This window comes from Ambystoma mexicanum, chromosome 3q (genome assembly GCF_040938575.1).
Source record: "Ambystoma mexicanum isolate Mex_15411 chromosome 3q, UKY_AmexF1_1, whole genome shotgun sequence".
In the NCBI taxonomy this organism is placed as follows: domain Eukaryota; kingdom Metazoa; phylum Chordata; class Amphibia; order Caudata; family Ambystomatidae; genus Ambystoma; species Ambystoma mexicanum.
In genome coordinates, this window is record NC_090926.1 from 760,581,082 (window position 1) to 760,599,564 (window position 18,483).

Consider the following 18,483-nt stretch of genomic DNA (forward strand, 5'->3'; position numbering starts at 1 on the left):
GAGGGCTGTCAGTACTGTGATGAGGAAGAGTAGGACTAGGAGTAATGAAGATTACTGTAATTGGGGCACTACCGACACGTCCCTTTTCCTTGTCTCAGTACTTACCTTTGAGTTGTACCCAAGCAGTAATATGTGTAAGGGACCCAATGAGACACTCATGCAACTGAGCATTGCAGCATCCCATCACTAATTATTCTAACAAACACCATGGGTAGTAGCTCCCTACCATCCCAAAGCACTCCCAACCCCAAAAGAGCCATCCATGGGTTTATCAACATTCAGTCTATAAAGACGTATGAGCATATTTTGGAGCTTGTAAAAAAACATACTTCTAAGGGAAATTCGAAGGGGGAAACCCTTTATTTGAAGGCCTACAAGAAGCCAGAGCTTTAAGGATCTCCCAACAAAGCTTCACTCTCCATCTACTGTCTGAGCCCCCCTTGAAGCTTCAAGGGCCTGCCACTGGGCACGAAGCACGGAACCTGCTACTCCCTTATTGACTCCATTCTGCAGAAACTGCCAAATGGCATCCATAACGCACTGAAGTGGGGGGCACGCGATTTATCACACCAAGCCGCCAAGTATGGCCCAGATCCATAATAAGCCTTCAGGGTACTGTGCCAAATGAATGAAGAATGGTTGCTGCCATGTGGTCAGGCAGGCCTAAGGCCCATACCATATATCTCTCCCATTACCAGACTGACCACTGGATCATGCGAGCATCTGTAACCAAACTCGCTTGTAGAGGGCAAGGCCATCTAAGAATCTCTCAAACTCCTTGAGAAGGAAGATGCAGAAAGGACGGAATCCAATTGAGGGGTTTGGGGGAATGGGAGGGAAGACATATAAAACCTGTGATGCCAGCCTAAGCCGTCCATCTCCCAGGCGTCCAGCATCTGGAACCAAGAGGAAAACCTGATGCCTTTGGCCGATGAAGGGGAGGCAAATAGGTCTAAGATGGAAGTCCTGAAACTCAAACAGACCCCCAAGAATGTTCTGTCTGATAGGAAAAACTCCTGAGACCTATGGAGCATTCTGCCAAGGGGTATGCCTCGACATTCTCCACCCTCCTCAGTAAATAATTATAGAGGACAAGGGAACTTCTTGCCCAGGACCCTAACTCCTAAGCCAAGAATGCAGGGACACCTCCCAAATTCACCCAGGCAATTGATTCATACCATGGCTATGGCACTGACCACTTTGACCAGCACAGTCCGGGCCCTTACTTGCCAAGAGAAATTCCTCAGAGCCTTGCAATGGCAGATACTGTCCTCCTATTTCAGGACCAGAAGAGGCCCACCCCGCTCAACTTCTCCTGGATGGATATGGCACCCACAACCCAGACTGCCCGCATCTTTGGCAAGATTGCTCTTCATTGTGTTGTCCAGACCATGGAAAAAGGCTAGGTGCACCCTTTTTCGAGAAGAACAAGAGCTTTATTTTGTTTACAAAAGGAACATGGCGAAAGAGTATTATAAGTGCACTGCCACAGAGCTCTCTCTCTTCATCTTATAAACATAGGAATCATCACGCATGACGCATTCAATATATAGTATTGATCCCCTACCTACATTGGCTACCACCTATTTACATGCTACAAGCAGCTGCTTTTTCTTCCTATTGATCGCGCAGCAACACGTGTGCTGATCATTAAGATGGCTGCTGCAAGATGTTTACATGTTGCCTAGCAACACTTGAATGCTACCAGTTGTCCTGATTGACTGCTGTGAGCTATTTGCCAGTTCCGCGATCACCAAAAGGCAATAGCCGGCCTATTCTCCGAAGGCCTTTTACCTAAGGCTCACAGTCTGTCTGTGTCTGTCCATGCCAGAATGGGCCAAAGGGGCATCACATACCGTCGAATGCACGCAAAGTTCGCCTATTCTCACCTTCTTAGGGTAAGCTAACTTCTCTTTCCCTACCAGTACCTACCCATAACTTTACTGCCTGAGGCATCTGCCATTCACTGCTTCGTCCATTTCCTTGGACATTATCTACCCCCTAAGAGCCCACTCGTCCATAGCCCATCGCCACAGACCCGGGCCCCAAGTGACTTCTACAACATCAACGCGCTCAATCTACCGACTACTTCGGCAGTACGACTATCTGCGTGCACTCGCCTTACTGGTGTACACCTAACTTGGTCATCACGCCACCAAGGATTATGCTTCCCTTGTAGCGTCCAACGCTCCACATGTCAAACTGTCTACACTCTCTCACTACCTCGATGGTAACGTCTAACACCCGCAATATACTACCTGCATAAACGGCCCTAGTACCCACATTGTGCCTAAACCTGCATTTTGCCTAACTGTATGCTAAAGCATCCTAACTCCTCTGCATATTGCCACTTTACCTATCTCTGCATCCAAATGCCTATTAAACCTTGCTGATAGCCATCTTAATATGTATTGCATCTAGCACCCACTGTACCTTGCTGATAGCCATCCTAGCATGTTTTGTACCTAGTGCCCACTGTACCTTGCTGATATCCATCCTAGCACGTTTTGTGCCTAGTGCCCGCTGTACCTTGCTGATAGCCATCCTAGCATGTTTGCACCTAGTGCCCACTGTACCTTGCTGATAGACATCCTAGGATGTTTTGCATCTAGTGCCCACTGTACCTTGCTGATGGCCTTCCTAGCATGTTTTGCACCTAGTGTCCACAGTACCTTGCTGATAGCCATCCTAGCATGTATTGCATCTAGCGCCCATTGTACCTTGCAGATAGCCATCCTAGCATGTATTGCATCTAGCGCCCATTGTACCTTGCCGATAGCCATCCTAACATTTTTTGCATCTAGTACCCAGTGTTATTGGACTATATATGTGCCTGCTCTGTACACTACTACTCTGACTACAATAACACTGCCACACTGTCTTGCAAGAGTACCCTACGTCTCCTACCATGAGCCCAGCGCCTCACAAACAGAAAGCAGCCCGATGTACAGGTGGTGCCTTCATCCCATTGCATGATAGTCTAGCACTAGTAGGATTCCACCGTCATCACCACCTCCCCTGCCCAAACCCATTTCTCCCTAAGACCCAGCCGTTCCCACCCAAACACTCCAATAAGAACAATACAGGAATAGCAAAGTATCAACACTAGCAAAAACAGGGCCAGGCCCCCACGCTCATGACTTACCTGTGCCAGTTGACCACTACCATAAAAAGAGCACTCCCATCATAGGTTCACCCCGCACATCTAGGCTCAGTTCCAGAACACTGCGCTCCCCGCAGCCTCTCTGCGACCCATCACAGGCAAGAACAGACTAATCAGGCTTGCATCAAGATTGAGCATCAACTACACCCTGGGCAGATCGCCCAAACAACCCCATAGTGGTCAGAAACCTTTCACGATTAGACATCAGAACATTCACTCAAGGAGCCCAACTAACCCCTTAACCTCCTCACCCCAACCATTGCCCACTCCACCTTAGACCCAGCACCCCCAATCCCGAACAGAAAAGGCACACACGCTTAAAGGTGCCCTACTAAACATGCGCTCCTTAGGAGCCCACGCCATTGAAACGCACGACCTGATCCTAGACCAGGAATTTGACTTTCTAGTCCTCACAGAAACTTGGCTTCACCAAGCATCTGGCCCACTACTAGCGTTAGCCATCCCCCCTGAGTTCACACTACATAGAGCAGACTGCATCAACTCACCAGGAGGAGGTGTTGCTATCATCGTTAAAACAATCTTAAACCTGAGAACATGCCCCCTAGAGACCATTGAGGGATACAAAATGCTTCTCCTAAAAATCTCAACAGAGCCCAAAACAACTACTTATATCCTTGTCATCTACCGAGCACCCAACCAACCCAGTCACCCAAACCTGGAAATACTGCTAGTCATCACACCATATCTCAAGCCTAATACTAAATTCATAATCCTAATGGACATTAACCTAGGTTACAATGACACCCAAGACGACAAAGCAAGTGCATTCTGCACTGAGATGCATGACGTGAACTTCAGGCAGATCCTAGCAGCACTGCTAGTGATTACCACAACGGCCTAAAAAATACTATCGATGCTCTACCCCTACTCATAAGCAAAATACCACATTCGGCCAAACGCACAGACTTTTGGTTCAATCAAGAACTGGTTGCCCTTCGGCGGAATAAAAGAGCAATGGAACATGATCATAAAAAATCCCCTACTACAGACACGGCCAAATCACTTCATGAAGTGATCAAAATCTACAAAAAGTCTGTCATTGAACACAAAGCCAACGCCCTAAACTCCCGCATCAACAATGCAGCTTCTAATTTGAAAGAGTACTTCGGCATATTACGCGATTTGGAAAACCTCATCCCCACTTCCAACATCATGCCTGGTAGCAAAGAGTGGTGCACGACCATCCAGAAGGCGGTTGCTGCCAAAATAACAAAGCTCTAAGACAGAATCCTAGCCAAACAAAAACTCTTAGCCACCAAATGGCCTTCAAAGCTATCTCAGGATACAAAGCTAGCCAAACCAGAACTGCAGTTCAAATCCGCCCAGGTCCACCAACAACAGGTCCAGGAGATTATAGCTGAGCTCAAACCTTCAAACTGCAAAGGGGACTGCTTTCCCACTAAACTAATCAAATTGTGCGCATCCACGCTCTCCCCTATCATCACCAATTTCATCAATGCCTCCTTCAGAACTAAAACAGTCCCCACTAGCATCAAAGAAGCGTGGGTTACACCACTCCTGAAAAACCATCACTAGACCCCACAGTTCCCACCAACTAATGCCGCATTACCACGGTCCCCTTCCTCCTGAAAATAATAGACAAAATTGCATACTCCCAAATCCAAGCCCACCTGGAATCAAACAATCTACTAGGAACTAGACAATCTGGCTTTCGGCCTAATCACAGTACGGAAACAGCCCTACTGGATCTTAAAATCCAAATGGATTCCATTAGAGACTTAGGTAACCTCTGCATCCTACTCCTCTTAGACTTATCGGCTGCTTTTGATTTGGTGGATCACGATAAGCTATGTACCACTTTGGCAAATAATTTCCATCTCTCCCATGATGCCACCCTATGGGTGAAATCTTTCCTAGCAGACCGAACCTCCAGAGTCGCCATAGGCAAGGAAGCAGCGGATCCCGTACCGCAAGGCTGATGCCTCTCACCCACCCTATATAATGCCTACACTAAGCTTCTCTTCGCTGCCCTGGATGCCATGGGTGTCATCTATACCAACTTTGCCGATGACACCCAGATCCTGATACCCATCTCAGGGAACCACAAGCAAGACACAATCTTAGTAAACAATATCTATGCCATCATTTAGAACTGGATGGCAGTCAATAGTCTTTGCTTCAATGACAAGAAAACAGAGATCCTCATTGTGGGCGCTCCTTCTAAAATCAAATCACTCCACTCTGACTACTCCTCTGTCTCCATTGATGGCACACCCATCCCGATTCTCAATCAGGTTAAAACCCTGGGTGTCTACCTAGATTTGAACCTTACCCTGACTAAGCACACCAATACTTCTCAACAGCCACCGCATACACTGCCAAATTAATTGCACTTAGCCGGCAATTTCGGACCCCACAAAATTGTATTACTCTTGCCCGTGCATTAATGTTGTCTAAATTAGACTGTTGTAATGTGCTACTCCTAGGCGTATCTAATGCTAACCTCGACAATCTACAACTCTTACAAAATAAATCCCTCAGAGCAGCACTTGGCATAAACACTTTTTACCATATCTCAAAGATCAGAAGGGAAGCTCACTGGCTACCTATTAAGACAAGAATTATTTTCAAAACGCTTTGCATCACGCACAAATGTATAGCAAAGACAGCCCCCATCCACCTCACTAATAGGTATCAGGTAATATTATCCCTAACAAAAATATTGCCGTATATATGGTCGCCAGGAACGACCACAGGTGATATTTTTAGTGGGGATAATATTTGGGGTTATTGGGAGCAGGGGTTGTGGGGGTCCCCCCCCCGCTCCATTTAAAATAATATGGAGGTTGCAGGGGTGTCCCCTGCAGGTTCCATGCCTTAATATCGCTGCAAAAATATGGCGATATTTGTGTATGGCGATATTTTGCAGGGATATTAACACATGGAACCCACTAATACAGTAACGCCTAACACTTTCGACAAGAGCACTGAGATCCAACTGCCGCTCCCAACTCTGTGTCACACGTTTCAAACTAACGAGTGTGGGGGGGGTATCCAAGTTCTAGCCCCTAAAACCTGGAACTCCCTCCCAATGACCTTGAGAAGCGAACCCTCTCACCCAAAATTCAAAAAATCCCTAAACACGTGGCTCTTTAACAAAGACTAGGCAAGGGTTATTCTATCCTAACCTGCTTACTGTACTGATAACCTGCTGTAAATATTTTTGCTGTGGCCCAATATGCCTTGTTTTTTATAGTTGTTCTAACTGTGTGCTATTTCTGTGCAACCACCCCCACTGTAACCAGAAATGTATAGCCTACTGTAACCTATGCTGTGATACCTAATGGTTTGGGCGTATAACAAATGCAATAAATAAATTAATAATAGTCACATATGGCCATTTCTTCAATTGGTTGTGTCATCTTCTGCTCCATCTTTACACACGTGGGTAACGGCCTCTTCACCTCGAAGTGCTGCAAAGTAATTGATTAAACTATAAAAGACACCATTCTGTCTTTACTTCTAACCACGTGATGTGCACCTGGTCGTCAACATGATCTCGGCAGATAACTTTGAGGTCAGCCTGGTCCTTGCAAACAAAGCAACTCTTTTCTCAACCCAGACACGCATCATGCCTCCCCGCTGTAATCTTATAAGCATTGGTATGACCCTTTGTTCTCCCTGGTACAAATCACAGAACATGTTCTCTGTTCCCCCCTGTATCAGTTACCCATCCTAAGAGGAAGGCCTGGAGTCCCATTATTCCATCCAATTCATGAAAGATTTAACAGTATTATTCCTGTACATCTGGTAGTTTGTCATGGTTACAAAGTTGCAAAAAACAGTACAGAGTAGGCATTACAGATAGTAAAGACTATGTTCAACAATATATACAGGTGGTTACATAAAATTGACTATACACATTTGTGTGGCTAACGTTAGTATTGAGTTGGCGTTTGGGCTTCTTTGGCAAGTAGCCATGTTTTTGCTCTGTGTCTAATGAGGTGAAAGGAAGGTTCGGATCTGAGATCAACTGGAAGTGAGTTCCAGAGTTTTGCGGCGAGCACTGTGAAGCTTGAGCCGCCTGCTTTTTGGAGCTTAAATCTGGGGATATTTAAGCATCATGTTTGGGCTGATCTGGTTGGGTGAGATGGGATGTGAAGCGTAAAGTTGTCAGCGAGGTATCTGGGTGCGTGGTTAGATAAGCATTTGTGTGTGAGGGAGAGTGTTTTGTATTGGATTCTCTGTGGGATGGATAGCCAATGAGTGGAGCATCTAGCGTCAGAGATGTGCTCGCGTTTGGGTATGTTCAGTGCTGATCTAAGTGCGTTATTTTGGATAACTTGGAGCTTGTTGATGTTCTTTTGGCTGGTACCCAAGTAGAGAGCATTACAATAGTCTACTTTTGAGAGTAATAGTGCTCTAGCTAGTGTAGTGCAATTGGAGGTTGATAGGTAGGGTCTGCTGGCATTAATGAGCTTAAATGGAAAGACCATTATTCTGTGGGTCGCTAGTACCTAAATCTCAGTTCATGTTATGGCAACTCAGGACTTCTGCCCCGGCTCCCATGAGTATGTCTTTCATACTGGGCCGCATCCCTTCTCCCATTTGCCTGCTTGCATTCCTTCCTAATTGTTCAAAGGTCTGGCTAGATACATTTATATGTGGGTGTACGTGCATGTTACCTACCGTGCCAGGAAATTGGAATGTGATACTCAAGCAAGAGATGGGGCCACACTGTTCTATGTTTCCAACACTTTGTTGCGAGGATTCAGGCCTACTCCTAAATGCAGTGTTAGTTCATGCTATAAACATTGCGCACATACAATGTATTTTACGTGACACAATTGTAAAGCAAATGGTTGGTTTTCCCCTGTGTGAGCTTCCACAGTACATGTGTCTCCCACCAGTTGCTTCCCCCATGAGGTTCACCCTTCCCGCTACACCACCCTTTACGTGTTCTCCACGTGTTAATATATTTTACGCAATCTAAATCATTTGGGAGGGGCAGTGATCTGAACATGCATCCCATCACGAATCCTGTTTCAAAGATTCTGCATGCACAGCTACCAACCCAGTGCTTTTTGTGATGAATACTGTGGAGCCTAAGATCTCATTGTTGCGAGAGGAAGGCAGTCGCTACCTGATCCTGACCCTGGGGGTGCTATTAGGAGGGAGGATCACATGGGAGAAGATGGCTGTCAGGGAGATGAGGGTATCCCATCAGGAGAGACGTGACATTCTTCCCTTCCAAATGAAGAAGACCCTATAACTCCTAAATTCCTGATGACATGTTGTTATTATACAAATCCTTCCATTTGTAAAACTCTAAAGTCCCTTCTTGTCAAACACGCTAGACAGGATACCATTCACACTTCATATGTATAACACTATCCGTTTCTAATGGTTTTGATTTAGTCATAAATCCAATGCAATGCAAATTTAAAAAACACATTCATCCTAGGGACTCCAACTCCCATAAAACCTCAAGTACTGAGCCAAGGATGAGGGAGAAGGAGTTAATGAAGATGAAAAGAAACACCAAGCTGAACGTGCAGACTAGTTGTCGTGATGGGAATCAGCTGTGTGGGACATTTAAAAATGGTGCGCCTTTTCAAATTAGAAGTGATGGTGGAGACAAGAGATGCAGAGCGGGCAAAGCAGGAAGCAGAAACGAAGGCAGATGCCCGAGAACAGACTGTACTAAAGGAAGCAAGAGCTTCCTACCCGAAAGGCGAGAGACCGAGAGAAGCACAACGGGTACTGCAGGAGGACCGCTGGGGAGCCGGCAGCAGCAGAGAGGCTGTCAGGGACGTAGTCGAATTGACGAGAAGCAGTTCAACCAGCGGATGAATGAGAAGCCGACGGGAGAACTGCAAAAGGGTCTGCAAAGTGCGAAACGCTTTCCCAAAGCAAGGACTTCGCTGCAGCCATACACCATGGGTCAGAAAAGCCAGCGAGCACCAGTGAGTCTCCCCAGAAGTATTGGGAAACCTGGGGCATACCAATAGGCGTACAAACCATTGGAAACTTGTTTTGAATATCAATCAAGTAATAAAGAAAGACAATCTACACATGCCTCCTTATATGAGATGTCAATATGGGGAAAACTGGAGTAAAAGTTGTCAAAAGCAATTGAATACTAAGGAAGAAGTTGAAAGGCACATTTTGTACAAGTCTCCATATATGAGATGTCAATTGAGGAAAATTGGAACACACATTTCCACAAGCAAATAAATACCAGTGAAGAAGTTAACAGACAGAACTTGTTCAGTCTTCATATATGAGATGTTAATATGGGAAAAGTCGTAACAAGTAACACCTAAAGTCAAAACAGTATAAACAGTGAAGGAGTACAACTGTGTTAAACTGAACGGGAACAACATAGAAAGTCAGCCTTTGGTAGAAAGATACCTGGCAGGAGAGTATACCAGGGGATCTGCAAAACCCAGAAGGCGACTCCTAGCAGGGCAGTATACCAGGTAATCCATTTTTAATATGCTGAAGAAAACATTGTAAGAAGTCCTGGTGAAAGACGCACATCAGGCAGTGAGCCTTTGGAAAAGAGATACCTGGCAGAGAAGTATACCAGGTAACACATCCTCAAGAAAGTGTTGAGTGAAATAGACATTTCTGCTAATCCTGAGGAGTCATTGGGCTTCATTACGAGTGTGGCAGTAACCCTGTGGGTACTACCGGCGGGTTGCAGCCGGACTCGTAATAATTTACCGGCACCACCGGAAATAAGGGTGCCTGTGTGCTTACCAGCACCCTTATTTCCAGACCGGCAAAGTCGTAATGAGGCCCATTGTTTGAAAAGGCACGTTCGCCCTTCTTTCCATTCTTTAAGAGTTGTTGTGGAAAGGAAACACTTTTGCTATTCTTCAAAAGATACTTTTTGTCATCTTGTAGAAAGTGTTGTGTAAAAGAGAAATGTTCACTGCTCTTAAGGAATCATTGGTTGAAAAGGACACTTTTGCTTTTCTACCTGAAACAATCCAGGGGAAGGGAACCACTTCCCGGATTTAAGTATTGTTTGTTGAATTTTCACTTTTCATTTTTACACACTTTTTGCTAAATAAAAGAGACATTTACCTTACACCTTTGATTGTTTGTTTTAGTGTGAGGGTCAGATACGTTTTGGACACAAGGACAGTTTGCATAGTTTTGAGAACGAGACACAGGCTGATCTTTAGTTTTAGCTTCCTAGTAAGGGAAACTCTCATTAGGCTAGGGACAGAAAGGCCTTTTTCCAACCCCTTTCCTTTAATAAAGCTGTCTCTTGTTGAAAATATTATAACTTTGTGTCTGCCCATCATTTCTGACCCCTCGCATCCTCTTACGTCATGTGACACTAGGATCCAGTATTTGCATGACTGCTAATCAGCCACAAATCAGGAGATGGGAGACTTGAGGAGAAGACATGCCCAACGGACCAAGAAACACAAGAAGCCATGTGACTCTGAACCCCTCAGAAGGTCAGGTGCTGAGGCCCCTCATCTCCCAGAACCCTTCTCATAACAGCCTGAAGTGAGGAGCACTTTCGTGTGGAAGAAAACGGTTGCTTGTCTTCTGCAGAATGAGCCCCTCTAAAGATCCAATCTTAGGAGGGACAAGAAAAAACCTCTGCAATTTTTATTATGAATCCTCATTCCTGAAGAGGCCTGGAAAACCTGGAGGAGGGGAGATTGTATTTCCCCATTTCTGTCTGATTTGAACCAACCAATCATCTAATTTCGTGAGTATCCGGATTTCCTGCAAATGGAAGAGAGCCACCAATAGAGTCACTAATTTGTACACACAAAAGCAGCAGTCAGAGAATCTCTGTTGGACAGGATGGTAGTGGAACTGCAATGACAACAGCTAGTATCCCCTCCGCCAATGATCTGGGCTTTTAGAAGTAGCATCAACCTGAATTACCCGAAGGGTATTTGGGACCAGAAATACCCAAGAATAGAACATCAGACCCTGCTGAGACCGGGGAACCCTCACAATCGCCCGCCTGTCCAGCCGTTATAAGAAGGCACCAGACCTGGCTCTCGAATTCAGTCTGCTCCTTGGAATGGGTGTTCGGGTCCTATTCGATTACGCAAGGGGGTACACCTACTTGATATCCCCTTTGAATAGTACGAAGTGGCCAGGCACTTTCTCTCCCTGGAGGGGATCATAGACCACATCATAACCATGGGTCTCTTCTTAGTAGGAGCTGGGCTGGTTCCCTGCTGCAGTGGTGGAGCTGAACCCCAAGCTATCTACTTTGGCACTGCATGTACTAGCCATGGCATTACAGCAGGCACGTCAAAAATACAAACCTCGCTGTCCACCTGTAGGAGACTTATAATCACATCTGCTTTGCAAAGTTGTCTGGGAAGAGCGATTTCTCAAAGAGCATTCTGTTCTACATAGGGCATTTGTGCCTCTTCATTTTAACAAATGGCCTGTAACACAAAAATTAACAGATGGCATGTAACACAATGTTCTTAATTCTGTCCTGAACCAGAAGAGTCTTCAGAGTGTTTAAGGCATGTCCATGCCCTCGCATCTGCAGGAATCAGGTCAGCTGGAGGGGGCAATCCTGCAAAACATCTTTCCTGCCAGCACCGAGCCATAGACCAGTGCACCGTGGCAGGAAGAATTTTTGCTGGAGACATGGTGATCCTTTAACCTTAACAACTGGGTTCCGTGTCTCTTTTAGGCCACAGCAGCCGTGAACACCGCCAATCGCATTAAGCAGCCAACCATGCACTGGACTGCACTGGTGAGTGCTGACAGTTAGAGAGACCCTGTGGTGAATGCAGCAAAACCGGAACCATTACACTGGTAGCTGTGTCACCACACAAACAATAGTGGCTCCCAATGCTTCCAACCATGGGGCCAGCCCGGCTACTGAACTGAGCCAGAATGAGGCCCAACTCGGGACCATCCTAACCCCTCTGAACCACACTGGTTACCAGACAGCCCCAGGCACATTGTAGCTAGATGTGGATGGTCAGCAAGCCCTTCTTTGGTTGCAATTGCCCTACAGGGGATCCAAGAGGACTAAACACCGTTAATACAGAGACTGCTTAATTGAACCCCCTTGTCCCATAGGAAAACTCTGCAGCCTGATGGAATTGAACCCCCTTGTCCCATAGGAAAACTCTGCAGCCCGATGGAGGAGGAACCAAGGAGGCCCTGCTATGTTGTTCTGCAGAGCCCTCCACCAGGTAAATGTCAGTTCTTCACTGGAGGACAGACATTTTTTATGTACAGATTATGGGTAAGTAGGAGGTATTTATACCTCAAGAAAAAAGTTAAATGATTCCTGTGTGGGAGGCGGGGTCTGAAAGGTAAGTACTGGGACAAGGAAGAGGGACGTGGAGGTAATGTGTTTCTATTCTTTCAATCTAGGATGACACTGTGCAAGAGACAGTTATTTGCATGCAAATAAAATATGTTGCAATAATTTCATACATTCATGCAATAGCCAAAAACGCCTTTCTTTGGGAAACTTAAATTTGACACTCAGGAATATAACTGTGTTTTAGACAGGAGAATAGACTTGTTTTCACATCTCATGTTTCAGTTATGTTTTTTCTGTGGTTAATTTTGGCAGAGTTCATGGGAGGCTGTGGGTGCTTTACCGCAACCAGGCCCCCCAATAGTTTGGGGGGGTCGACTGCACTTTACATTTATTTTTAAGCTTGGCTATTAGATGGCGTTCAAGCGCCACATGTAAGCCAAAACTGTTGTATTGGAGTACAGCTAAAGGGAGGTGGGATATGTTATGTTATTTAATATTTATATGGCGCCCATCACCACCTTGTAGCGCCTGGCCTTGTACGTAAGGTGGTATATTGTGAGCCTGTCAGGGTGGCACCAGACCGTAGTGTGTGGAAAGGAAGGGGAGGTTTGGGAGGAGGTGATAGGAAAGAGAAACTAGTCAATCGAATGAGGAAAAACAATTGGGTTCAGTGGGATGAGGAGTATCACAAACGCTGTAGATGATGTTTGGGTTTTTACCCACCCATTGACTGCCCATGGCCTTGCTAATTTCTCTGCTCATTCCCACCCTTTGTGAGTTTGAATGATTCTTTTACAATATACAATGCTGCTTTATGCTAACACACCTCTGTCTTTTTGCAGAATATGGATGACTGCAACCTTCTTCAGACACTGCCAATGGTCCCTCAGATACTTTACAAAAAATACTTGCTTTTTTGGAGAGCCTCCTGGCTTTAACCCCCCTTTCCTCTCGGGTCGTCAAAACATGCCTGCAAGTCCCATTCTGCCTCTTTTTTGTCTGCCTTCACAGGCCCACTAGCACGCGGGCAAACCCCACAAATCACTTTCTCTTGAATCCTACTGACAGGGCCGCAGGTTATTCCTCCCCCAAAAAAAGCTTTGGTTTCAGGTTCCAGAGGTGCTCAGGCTGGGCTATTGTTGCCAGTAACCTTTGTATCCTGGACAGTAGATGTAAGAGGAAGTGGGTGGGTGTGATGAATCAGAGGTTATCATCCCAAGGAATCTGGCCTGGAACCCTTCTCACGTGGCCAGGGAAAGGCAGACACTACTGATCCTGACCCTGGCGGTGGTGTTCTCTGGGAAGATTACATGGGGGAATCAACAGCTTTTTGTCAAATTGAGGATTTTCCTGTTAATACAACTAAGAACATTATGGACTTCAGGTTCCATAATGCTCTTATTACTGTGACGAGGAAGAGGGACACAGAGTTACTAGACCATAGTAAGCGGTATAGTTGTTCTAGTGACCCACACCTGAGCAGGACCTTTAAAGATTTAAGAGCTTGTCAGGTGCAGGTCAGTAGAAAGCTGTGGCACCAGGAGCCTCAGAAGCAGCAGGAGAAAGTAGAGGTTGGCTTCGCCGCTTTACCGATAGCGGGACACTGTACAGAGAGTTTGTTTAAGGTCTTAGTGCCCTGGAGATGCAGAGGACGCACAGCTGGAAGTGGTGGTGAGACCAGCTGTTCTGAAAGAGAGACTCTGTCTCTGTATCTGACTACGCACTCCGGTGTGAGGACTTCACCGGAGCGTTTGTGGAGCTGTGTGAGCTCCAGCGAGAGGCATCACGTGCAGCACGAGGCTCACGGTAGTTGTACCCCGCGAGTGAATACATGACAAGCAGCAACGTATAACAAGCTGTTCTGGATGAGATGCCAAGAGAAACCAGTGAGTTGTCCTGAACTAGGTAACCATGGGCGTTCCAACATAGACCGCTTCAAAAGAAAAAAGTTTTGAATGCCGAACATTTAAAAAAAAACATATTGAATGTAATTATCCAAGAGGGAGAGGGTGAACAGAAGAATATTGTAACCCACATTTCCCAAACCAAAAGGTTGCAATTGTTAAACAAAGTGAATGCGACTTGCCTAAAAGAGAGACCCAATAAGAGAACGTTGTAACCTGCATTGCTCAAGCGAAAGAAGGGCACATATAAAACAAAGGGAATACAGTTTTCGCAAAGAAGGATATTCAAATAAGGGACATTATTACTGACATTGCCAAAGCCAAGAAATATCAAGGCAGATTGAATGTAGCAGTCACTGGAGTTGTAAGTCACATTGACAACAGACAATAGGGTGTGGAAAGAAATAAGAGACAGCAGTGGAAAAGCCCTCCATGTAGAAAGCATGGGGGAGGGAATTGAAACCTTCATTGCCAATGGCACCTACATGCATGTAAGAATCCTTGCCCTTCTGTGCAGCATGTATATGAAAGAAGTTATAAGCCAATGGTGTTGCAAGTCCAGAGACTTATCACAGAAGCTGTTGTTGCTTTAACTTTCCCCATTGAAGAGCCACGTGTGGAAAGTCAGGAACAAACTTTACCACTGAGTACAAATAGTAGGAGTAGTAGGAGGAGTTTTATCCTGGCACGCAGGTATACCAGGAAAGGGACACATAGTGGTTAGTCATGGGTTAAATGTGGTAGATGGTTTTAACGGATTGTGTCGAACAGAGTTGTCAATTCCACTTCTATGTTTGATGAACTGTTGTGTAACCATCCTGACTGAAGTAGAACCTGTGAATGATTAGTTCTCATCAAGGTGTTATTTGTGAAGGAAAATACTTTTTGAACTGTCAAGTGGACGCTTTAACAATTGTACTAAGAAAGGGAAAACATTTTGAACTGGGAAATCACTTTGCCAAGTGAAGGATATATTGGAGACAAATAACTGCGTATTCCACCTAGAGTGGAACGAGGCACAATAACTTTCATGAAATGAAATCGGGTTTAAATTCTCCTGAATTGATCCAGGGGAAGGGGGTCCAACCCTGATCATACAAGTTTCTGTTTTCCTTATATTTGAATATATGTTGAGTTACAAAGTTGAAACTGCCAAATGGTTCCTCTATGATTTGGTTGTATGTGATAGTGTGAGGGACAGACAGTGTTTGGACAATAGGTAATTTTCCTTTAGTCTTGGTTTTGTTAGGTTAGGGAAAGATAGGTGTGTGTCTCACCCTTTATTATTTCAATAAATGACGACTTGTGAGAAAACTCCATCACTGTGTCTGTGTCCCATATCTCACTACTCACATGGGTCTTTCCCTTCTAGGCTGTAGACTGAAAAGAAGTGGAAGGGATGCGTATGGAACTTGCAAGTTTACATTTTGGAGCAAGGTATGTTTTGGGTTAAACTGAGCAACTACTAGGCAGCAGTTCTACAGCCATAATGATATGGAGGGAAAAAGAGACTGTAAGATCAGACAAATGTCTAATAATCCCTGATGGCAGGAGGTCTCCCAGAAGCAGCTGGACAGGATACTGGACATCCTGTCCAAGAGGGGACAAGAGGCCAAGGAGGTTGCATAGAAGACATACTTATTCCTCACTGTCCTCTTCGACGTTTTCCACAACTTCTTCCAGTTCTTGGAGATAGGAAAACAGGGAACCTAAAATTCAGAGGTGCTATGTCCCAAGGGATGTTGTCTTGGAAATTATCACACATTTCAGGGAAAGTCTGACTTTCCCCAAGCTCTGCCCATTCCTCTTTCCTGTTTAAGCATCATTCTAAAAGGTGGAAACCGGCTTGGCTGTCACTCATCATCCTCTTCAACTTTCTCCACAACTTCTTCCAGCACTTGGAGAGAGTAAAACAGGGAACGTAATATTCACAGGGTGCTATGTCCCAAAGGATGTTGTCTTGGAAATGATCACATATTTCAGGGAAAATCGGACATTTCCCAGGCGCCGGCCCTTGCCATTCCCTATTTAGGCATCATTCTATAAGGAGGAATCCGGCTTGGATGTCACTCAATGATATTTGGAAAACTCAATGACATTAGGAATGTCATCCTGCAGGAATGCCAGGGCTAGATAAGGCTTCTTACCATGAATTCCTCATGAAGATTTATGACTTGGAAGGGGAGGACCTGGTTCCAGAGCTATTCGACTTAATAGGTCTTACATTGATATGATATGATCTGGCATTTATAACGCGCCTATACACAAGTGTTTCAAGGTTCGTCGAGGCAAGGGAGGGCGAACAGAGGGAAGACAAAGACAACGATCTTACTAGGCCAGGTGACATTGAGGTCGCGCAAGTGCATGGGAGGGGAAATGGGAAAGTGCCAGGGTAGGGGCAGGGGGAAGGGGAAGGGGCAGTGCAATACATAAGATCAGCATAAACAATACAATAAATAAAAACAATAGGTAAAAAGTGCGGCCAGCTAGTGGCAAGTGCAGGGGTAAGTGCAGACATTAAGTGTCAAGAGCTTGAGGGGACTGTAGGGATAGAGACACAGCCCCCAAGGGCAGGGATGCTTGGGAGGCAGTACAGGTGTACAGCTGGCGGGGCAGGGGACCTGTGTCTGAGATCACAGGTTAGCTAAGTGACCAGTGCAGTTTCAGTCAGGAGCTCAGCAGGGGAAAGGAGGAGAGAAAGCAGAAGCAAAGAGGAAGGTCTTGAGGTGCTTCCGGAACCGGAGATGGTTCTCCTCAAGTTTCAGGGAGACAGGGAGGCTTTTCCAGAGGGAGGCCCCAGCCAAAGAAAGAGATCTACCACCAACCTGTTGCATGGAGAAGCGACTGACCCTGAGTGAGTTGGAGGCGGATGAGCGAAGAGCCAGAGAAGGAAAATATTTAGGAAGAGAGAGTTGAAGGTAATGAGGCCCAGGGTAGACTTGTGGACAATGCAGAGGGTTTTGAACTCAATCTCCACAGTCACTGGGAGCCAGTGCAGAGATTTCAGTCCTGGAGAGATACGATCCATGGGCTTGAGGCCAAGGCCAATTCTCGCAGTCCTGTTCTGAATGAGTTGCAGAGGGCAGAGAGTAGAAGCAGGCAGATTTAGAAAGAGGCTGTTGTAGTAGTCCAGCCTCAAGAGAACCACAGCTCTGGAGACAGTGAGCTTCTGGGGGAAGGAGAGGAAAGGAAGAATACCTCTGAGGATGTGCAGCTGGTAGTGTGACTTCTTAGAGACGTCAGAGATGTGAGGAGAGAAGGAGAGAGTGGAGTTGAAGATAGCCCTGAGGTTTTTAGCCTCACATGTGGGAGAAGAAGAGTGCCAAGAGAGGCTGGCCAGAGAGCAACAGGAAAGGAGGGAGTAGGTGTGCCGATGAGGAGAATATCAGTCTTACTGGCATTAAGGCAGAGATCGTTGGTGGCACACCACTCCTGGATAGCGGAAGATAGTCAGAGATGACAGAAGGAGAAGAGGTGGTGGAAGGGAGCCTGAAAATAAGCTGGGTGTCGTCCGCATAGCACTGAAAGTTGGGCAGAGAGTGGCAATGTAGTGGGCAAGAAGTGCCAGGTATTGGTTGAACTGCCAGGGAGGGAGGTTAGACCCCTGGGGAACACCACAGGTAGAGATAGAGATAGAGGAGAGGAAGGACCCAAGTTGGATCTGGGGGGGTCCATCAGAGAGGAAAGCGGTCAGCCATGCCAGGGCCTGATTGGTGATACCCAGGTTATCACGGAGACGGATGAGCAGGATGGCATGGTTGACCGTGTCAAAGGTAGAAGAGAGCTCAAGTAAGATGAGGACACAGGGGGTATTGGAGTCAAGGTTGGAGAGCAGGTCTTCACGGATGTTCAGGCGAGCAGTTTCCATGCTTCTGGCAGCTCTGAAGCCAGTCTAATGGTCATGGAGACAACCAATCCAGTTGCAAAGGAGTGGTTGCTGAAGTCAGCCAAGGCAGGAGCCAGGGTGTCAATGTGGTCCTTGATGGTTTTAGAGGAACAAGGGAGAACCTGTTTTGAGGAGACTTTCATAGATCAGACTTGTCTAGAAACCTTGTCTGGGGAGAACAGGGGAAAGGCAAAGAAAGAGGGAGGAGAGGTGGCCACAGAAGGGCCAGAGGAAAAGTGGGGAGTAGAGGGCGGAGGGGGCGAGG

The 18,483-nt window shown here is 46.0% G+C and overlaps 1 protein-coding gene across 1 annotated transcript in view; it reads left to right on the forward strand.

Annotated features, from left to right (window-relative positions):
- GALK1 (galactokinase 1) overlaps positions 1-18,483 on the forward strand; it is a 429,466-nt gene that overhangs the window by 39,951 nt on the left and 371,032 nt on the right. Inside the window, exon 2 of the mRNA XM_069654753.1 lies at positions 15,705-15,769. Within this exon, the coding sequence (XP_069510854.1) occupies positions 15,705-15,769 (65 nt within the window). The remainder of the gene's footprint in view (positions 1-15,704; positions 15,770-18,483) is intronic.